Below are 8,884 nucleotides of genomic sequence, written 5' to 3' on the forward strand. Positions count from 1 at the left end.
AAATTTAAAGGAAAGTGAAAGCCACTGAAAGTGGAAAATGTTTTTTTATTATTATTCGGAAGCATTGTTTAATAACTTTAATTTTTACACGGGTCTCTAGAATACTTGATTCTGATTGGTCAATTGTGCCATCTAGCGTGTTCATATTTCTTAGTAACAACCACACATCCGGAGTTTAAAGGGATAGTTCACCCAAAAAGGAAAATTCTCTCATCATTTACTCACCCATATGCCACCTTTCTTTCGCTGAACACAAACGCAGATTTTTAGAAGAATATTTCAGCTCTGTAGGTCATCACAATGTAAGTGAATGGGTACCAACATTTTGAAGCTTCAAAATGCACATTAAGGCAGCATAAAAGTAATCCATATGACTCCAGTGGTTAAATCCATAACGTCAGAAGCAATATAATAGGTGTGGGTGAGAAACAGATCAATATTTAAGACCTTTTTTTATTATAAATGATCCTCCCTTAGACATTAATTTACCCACACCTATCATACTGCTTCTGAAGATATGGGTTTAACCACTGGAGTCTTATGGATTGCTTTTGTGCTTCGTTTATCTGCTTTATGGACCTTCAAAGTTGTTTTTTGGAGCTTCAAAATGTTGGTACCATTCATCTGCATTGTGAGGATCTACAGAGCTGAAATATTCTTAAAATCTGTGTTTGTGTCACACATCTGGGGTGGCACAAGGGTGAATAAATTATGAGAGAATTTTTATTTCTAAACAATCATTTTAATACATACCAGACCAGTCATCCAGGTATTGAGTCATCTTTTCTACTTCTCGTATCACTCTGCGATCTCTATAATTAAGCTTATAAAATATCCATTTATATATTTAATGGGTAAATAGTCTTAATAAGCTGTATAATGAGCAGACGGTCATTCTCGCAGAATAAACACCAACAGAACTTTGATGAAAATCAGAGTTGGAATTTAGCTGTTCAGCAATTTCTTCTCACATAATAACATAATTTCAATGCGAATCAATATTTCACTTATTACAGTATCCTTGTAATAAGTACTTCGTGTCGGGGTCCTGATCCCCCTGTCAGGGTTTATTTTGTGATTAAAAACTGGCTGACTATACATTATCCCTTACTTAAATCATTACTAAATCAAACATAATATCATTCTTCATAAGTCAGTATTTTATTTATTTCAATTATGACATTTCAAACTGTTGAATGTGCATTTACTCTTTAGGCAGTAAGGTACAAAAGCTGTGCTTTATTGTGAATGTAGTTATGGCTAAGACGCGCAGTGGACTCCCCTTTAGCCAAGATTTTACCAAAATAGCATGGCCTTAACTGCATTACTGCTTTTATAAAGTGGTAACCATGATATATTAATATAAATATATTTATAAAGTGCGTAAATAAATATATTAAAGACACTAACTTTCATTGAAAATAAAAATAAAACACAAATGTAAAAAAGATGTATAGCCTTGTCCCTTATGTAAAATAACACTGATATTTGGTCTCTAGAGGTGCTGTGCAGTGATGTACACAGTAGAAGAACAGGTGTTTTATGTCATATAAAACACCTGTTAAAATTCTACATTTGAATATTCATAAAAATTTGGATGAAAATGTACATTTGAATTTTAGATGTGTGCCAAACACAGACGATGACTTAAGTGGAGGTCTTTGGCTGTTGCGGCTTGCTCTCTAATCAGTGTCTTGCAGTATAAGTAATGCATTTTAAAACGCTGTGTCAAGTTGAAAGGAGTTCAGTTTCTAAACACGTCTTGAGATCCCCTTATTTGGCTCCGTTCTGTTGCACTCTGTCTAGCATCCTGTTTGAACAGCCTCTATTGGAGCACTGGGCTCAGGTACATGCCGTTACCGCGGTGAGACAGATTCTGAGCCATAAATGCTACTTCACAATAGAGCTTTGATGAATTCCACTATTATCTTTGAATATTACTATGGTACATACAACTGTAATTTATGAAAAACACTGTGGTATTGCCGGTATTTTGAAGCTTGGGTACTGCGGTAGGACCATGGCACTGTCTGTGGTTTAGTGTGTAACACTGTATTGAAACTTTTTTTTTTTTTTCTCAATTTAGATTTGCTGAAGATTCGAGAACATGAACTGGCTAAATATATTGATTTTGTAATTGTATGACCTTTAGTCTAAATTAAAATGCACTTTTGTCAACAGCTAGGTCTGTTCTTTACAATAAGCAATATTACACTGTGCTGTTTGCTTTTAAGTTATTAACGGCACCCTCTTGTGGACAAAATCTGTTCTCAGCCTTGTTGACAGCCCCAGCCGGAATGCCGTCCGTTTTATAAAAAGTATTATATAATGACATCATTTTTCCAAATTATATTAATGAAAGCTTTCATAAACTGTTACATTTATATTTTACACATATTTGTACATACTTCTGATAATGTATTGATTTTGTATCAGTCTGTGCACTTAAATAGCTAAGAAGCGATATTAAAACAAACAAAAACACAAACTCAAAAGGTAAATAAGTTTTAACACTGGAAGTGCTAAAATCAGGCTGACCTTCGTCATCGCTGGAAACTTCATTTAGTAGCATGCAGGAAAAACAAGCTGGAGCTCCGAGGGCCGTGTGTGTGTGTGTGTGTGTGTGTGTGTGTGTGTGTGTGTGTGTGTGAGAGAGCTGGCAGATGAAGTCAAGTATTTATTACGGCAGACTTCTCTGGTATTCTTAGCTTGTTTGTGTATAATTAAAGATGGTGATCTGGAATGCTCGAGTGTCAGCGAGATCACTCTCTCTTACTGTCTTCCTCCATAACTGTAGCAGTTCCTCTTTGCTAGAGTGCACGGGCCTCCTTTATGGGTCTCTGCAGCTTTGCAGTGTGATTTAATCACGGCTCTATGTTTTGTGTACAGTAAAGTAGGCCACAGCATTCACTATGAACTCACTACAGCTGTGTTTAGAACATAACTGTTGATAGCATGTTTATGTTGCTGATTCGTCACACAGCCATCTGTTGCTCAGCCTAGGGAGTTGCTCCAAGTCAATTTCAATATCCTGTTGAAGAATATTGATATATAAGGAAGACGATGCCTTTGGAATGACAACTTAATTTACTGTAATTACGGATGGGATGATATGGATATCTCATGATTCAGTTCAATGTACAATAGTCGGTATAACCATTTGCACTCTCCTACCACTTTATTAGGAACACTTGTACACCTAATTATTGATGTGATTATCTAATCAGCTAATCGTGTGGTAGCAGTGCAGTGCATAAAATCATGCAGATATGGGTCAGGATGTTCTGTTAATGTTCACATCAACCATCAGAATGGGGAACAATTTGATGTCAGTGATTTCGACAGTGGCATGATTTTTGTGCCAGACGGGCTGGTTTGAGTATTTGTGTAACTGCTGTTCTCCTGTGAACAGTCTCTAGATTTTACTCAGAATGGTGCTAAAAACAAAAAACATCCAGTGAGCGTAAGTCTGCGGATGGAAATGAGAGCGATCAACGTAGAATGGCCAGACTGGTTCGAGCTGACAGAAAGGCTATGGTAACTCAGATAACCACTCTGTACAATTGTAGTGAACAGAATAGCTTCTTAGAATACACAGCACATCGGACATTGAGGTGGATGGGCTACAAGCTGTTGAAGACCACGTCAGGTTCTGCTTCTGTCAGCCAAGAATAGAAAGTTGAATAACATTTTTTTTCCCCATTCTGATGGTTGATTTGAAAATCAATTGAAGCTCCTGATCTGTATCTGCATGATATTATGCACTGCACTGCTGCCAAATGATTGGCTGATTAATTTTTTTTGTTTTGTTTACTGCACTTTGTATGAAGTTCATTTATAAATAAAAATCATATTTATATTTGTGATTCTTCACAAATCTAAAACTTTTGCATATAACTGTTTGTATCATGATATTTACTCAAAATTCACTCAAAAATATTTTTAAAAACAAGGTTGTCGGTAGATTTTATGTAGATTATGATATTTCAAGGATCATGTTGCTCATGATGTCTTTGTGTGTGAACTCTCAGGTTTGAGCTGATGCGCATGTGCTGGCAGTACAACCCCAAAATGCGGCCGTCCTTCCTGGAGATCATCAGCAGCATCAAGGACGACCTGGAGCCAGGCTTCACGGAGACCAGCTTCTTCTACAGCGAGGAGAACAAACCTCCAGACACCGAAGAGCTGGACATGGAGAACGTGGGAACCATGGAAAATGTTCCTCTGGAGCCGTCCACCTGCCTGCAGCCTCTCACCCCCTCCTCGGCCTTCCCCCAGCAATGTAGCCCTGGGCCCCAGGGGTCCGTCACACCCGCTGGAGCTTCCTCGCCCCCTGCCTCCCCCTGCTCTATGGACAAACACCCACACCCGGCATCCATGGCAAACGGGCCCTCCATGGTTCTCCGGAGCCCGTTTGACGAGACCAAGGCTTACGCTCACATGAACGGGGGCCAGAAGAACGAGCGTGCCTTGCCCTTGCCCCAGTCATCGGCTTGCTGACCCTGTTTTCTTTAGAGCACGTCCTTTTGACTGAAACATGGACATGTCTCTATGTCTGTCAAGCCACTGTGTGGTCTTCGAAGAAGAAATATATATAAAAAAAAATACAAACAAAAAGACAAAATGGTATAACTAAGAGTCCAGGCAATCAATTTTCAATCATACCTCAAGGGATAAAGTTTGGATTTTTTGTGTATTTTGATTGAATTGTTGAATCGATTGAGGACATAAACATTTGTTATTTCTGCAGAAGTAACAAAATTGGATTATTGACTGAAAAACCATAAACCTTCATCCTCGCACCTGATAGGCTGACAATTTTTGTTACGTTTTGTTACTTTCTACACTTCCAAACTGGTTTAAAAGCCTATTAAAGCCAGTAGTGGTATGGTGGCATTATTACGACACTCTGCATATCTTTAAGCAAATCCAACAGCAAAGCACTTGGCCTTGTCTTTGTGACTCCAGAGACATGCATAGAAATTACGTAGTTCATAGCACAGAAGAGAGAAGGGTTTGTGGGGCTCAAATCTTGGTACAAAGGTAAAATCGCTGGCTTCCACACTCTCTTTAAAACATCTGGCTGTGCAACATATTGGAGAAGAAATTCTCAAACCTGCCGAATTTTTCTTGTCTTTTTCTTTTTTACGTTGCCAAATATACTGTTGTCTCTTTCCAGTCCCTTCAACTCCATTGCCGCCTCATTCCTTGCTCCTTTTATATGAATGAGCTCAAAAATAAGATGCTCCACTCTTTTTACACTGGTGTGCATACTTTTTTCAGTCATCTTCTAGTTAAAAAGTTAAAATCAAGAGAGAGATATCTACCTCTTGTTCTGCTTTCACCTTTTTTGTATCCATGGCCAGATGTCTATAAAGCTTTTTGCTTTGGGTTAGACACAGTTCAGACAGCAAGTTAAGGTGTTGTGAAACAATGCAAAAGCAACCTCTACAGCACCAAAATGACAAAAAATGCAACAGACACAAAATTGCAAAAAATGAATGAATAAATATTTAGAAGGGATTTGGGTAATTAAAAAAAAAAGAGCTCAAAAGTTTTGCAATCTTAAAATGTTTCATTGTGGAGCTGATGTGTTCATTAGACATCTCTCGATTGGTCTTTCAGTTGTATGTTGGACCACAAAGTGTGCACAAAGTTTGTTTGTCACTTTTGTACCTTTTTTACAGTTCAGATGATCATCTTTGTGTCTGTGCTGAAAAAAGCTGCTATTTTATTCTTGTTTTTCTTTTGTGATTGTGATATATATATATATATATATATATATGTATATATGTATATTAAAGAGATTCTTCAGGTTTAATCCTTTGCCTTTCCACTACAGTCCATTTTATGATGCTTATAGTTCTGCAAAAAGAAGAACAGGGATAAAAGAGTTTTAAGAGTTGAGTTTTGCCATGTAAAGTTGTTTAATGACTCCTGTTTTTTGCTAGATTTTTCTAAAGTTAGATTCATACAGTTTATTCTCTTGAAAAGTAAAGCCTGCAAGTTAACGTACTTCTGTCTTCATGCCTTTATAATGGCGGCGAACGTGATTCTCGAACAGCTCGGCAATGTGTTTCACCACATTACCGCGCAAATATTTTCTCAGGTCAAACTCTTTAAAGTTTTGGTCTCCGATCCTTTCTATGTTATTCATTCCTCTGTATTTGGTTGTACATATTCACAAGACGACTCGATTTGGCAAAAAATGCTCTTGAATTTATTTCAATGTCAACTTATTTTATGTTCAATATTTCATACTTTTTTTATTTTATTGTTTAGCCTTATTTGTGACTGATCCTGCCACCGTTTTTACATTATATAAACTCTGCATTTCCTTCCTTCCAAGCAGAGCCTGATAAACAATAATTCTATCTCTATGCAGAAGCTGTGTTTGTAACATGGTTCACTTCTATACATTTAAGATACAGGTTGACTGAGCGCCAGTTTTTGACTTTTTTTTTCCCCCATCCTGATCTTGTTTTTCCCCCATTATTTATTTAGTTTCTCACCTATTTGTGATATGTTTATAATCACTGTAAACAAAAAATAATAATAAAAAAAAAAAAAAACTTGATTAAGTGTAACAGTTTAGATTTTTTTTTTTTTTAATGCTTTTTTTTCATGACTTGGCGATTTTATTATTATTAATTTGTTTTTTTTTTTTCATCAAACATTTATCTACCTCACTCTTTTTTATGTACCTGTTATTTCTGGTACCTCTATCTGGGTAAACCTCATAAACGCTACAAACAACAATCTCGGAGTGGAGAATTTGCGGATTTATGGACATATTTTATGAATAGCTGCTTCCTTTCCTATCGGATCTTGGTCAAAATTGTCTATTATTTATTTGTGAGACTAAAATATACAACTTTGACAATTGACTCCAAAAGTGCTGGAATTTTGCTGATATTTAATTTCTCCATCTTTTAACTTGGCCACCTAGAGAAACGGTCAAAATCCTATCTAGATGGAATAATTGCAATGGAATTGGAATATAGAATTGTTTTTTGCTTTTGTTTTATCAATATGTATAATTTTCTGATCTCCTCTCCCTTTCATGTCTCTCAATCCCACTGTCATCTTTCTTATTTTGAATTTTCATTATACATTCATTGGAAGATTGTACTTAAATATATCAGAAACCAAACATTTGTTGAAACAAAAACAACTTGGGTGTAGACGGATGTATGTAAACCCCCTATCATTTTGTGCTGTTATCAGGTGCATCAAATGTACAGTATGAAACTATTTTTATGACCTTTGGAAAACAAAACTATTTTATAAATCACCAGGGAAAACCCCAAAGAAAAGGTGGTCATTTCATAGCTAATATTCAAAATATTCTTCATGCTGTTCAAACCGATTCGAACCAAGAGTTTGGTTCATGAAATTGGTTTGATTCAATTGAAATATCCTTTGAAATAATTGAAATCCAGATTTAAGATATTCTAGTAAATATCCAGATTTTTTACTTGAATTGTAAATCTGAATGCAGATGTGTACAAATTGGAATAGTACGACCCCTGGTATTGGTCATTGAATTTGGCCCAAGCAAATGATTTAAAAGCATTTACATACTTTTTATTTAATTTTTATTTTTTTAAACAAAGGTTGAATATTTTGTTATTTAATGATTGTAAGACACAACCTGATGCTCCTCTCTGACCGTGTCTGATCTGTAACACTATTCCAAGTGATGGTTCAGTTTCCTCATACAGATATATTGGTGATGGGCTAGATATTCTCAGGGCTGAAGGTTTTGAGTGGGCATCAATGAGACAGGAAGTGACCCGTCCTCAGAGCTCACTCAACCCTGCTGCTGATGACACTGCTGCTCCCCATAATCTCATGAAATTAGTCTTCTAAAATCTAGACATTATAGTGTGCTCCATGAGTACAGGAGGTCTGAGAGTAGAGCAATAGGAAGTGTTCATTATCTGGTGGCATCATCTAGAAAATAAAAAAGGATTTGTTTTACTCCATGTTATTTCATTAAACTTGTTGATGCCGGTAGAGAAAAATGTTGGGATGTTCAGTGAACCGTTGAGACATGCCATCAAGTTCAAGACATGTTGTTCAATTTGTTAATAATATAACAGGATGTTACAGATCCAGAGGGAGGGCAGAATGGAGAAAGATTTGAGGTCCAAGTCTGTTCAAACATGGCTGTTCTGATTAAAAAAAAAGGCACTTATTAACTTTCTTTGTATTGCTTTTCTTTTGTATAAATTTGAAGAACAAAGTCATGTGTCCTAATATGGAGAGGAACATATATGGTTCATGGTGGCACATTGTTCAAAATTTATTTTTGTTTGTATGGAACAAATAATGCTTATAATAAATCTAGATCAATAGCTTTGTGTTTTTTTTTCTTTTTTTCTGGATGAATAATTATAAAGCAGATTTTGGCATTCTGTCCTGACATAATCAATTAATACAGTACATGAACATGTTTCTGAGCAGTTTGTGGGACAGATATTTATTGGCCATTTAGTAACACATTAAATTAACATATTACAAGTCCACAGAAGTATTTGTTTTAGACTTTAAAACTTGTCAATATTACCATAATGAGGATCATTTAATAACAAAATGTATTATTGAAATAATTGATTTAGTAGTAGTTATGATGATAGGTTATTTTTGTTCATTTCAAAACTGTCTTCCAAAAATATAAAATGTGTTCCAAAGCGTCACAGTTAATATTAAATGTCAATAATATTTATTTTGATGTTTACATTAGATTTATATATATTGTGTGTGTATATCTATTTACACTACTGGTAAAAAGTGTTGAAACATTCATTCTTTATTATAATTTGTATTTCTTTACATTTTAGAATAATAGTAAAGTCATCAAAACTATGGAATAACATAA

At 35.6% G+C, this 8,884-nt stretch overlaps 1 protein-coding gene across 1 annotated transcript in view; it reads left to right on the forward strand.

Moving 5' to 3' along the window:
• igf1rb (insulin-like growth factor 1b receptor) overlaps window positions 1-6,631 on the forward strand; it is a 106,974-nt gene extending 100,343 nt beyond the window's left edge. Inside the window, exon 21 of the mRNA XM_052146603.1 lies at window positions 4,032-6,631. Coding sequence (XP_052002563.1) covers window positions 4,032-4,500 — 469 coding nt within the window. The 3' untranslated portion in view covers window positions 4,501-6,631. The remainder of the gene's footprint in view (window positions 1-4,031) is intronic.
• Window positions 6,632-8,884: the final 2,253 nt, after the last annotated feature.

The sequence above is a fragment of the Xyrauchen texanus genome, chromosome 2, assembly GCF_025860055.1.
Source record: "Xyrauchen texanus isolate HMW12.3.18 chromosome 2, RBS_HiC_50CHRs, whole genome shotgun sequence".
In the NCBI taxonomy this organism is placed as follows: domain Eukaryota; kingdom Metazoa; phylum Chordata; class Actinopteri; order Cypriniformes; family Catostomidae; genus Xyrauchen; species Xyrauchen texanus.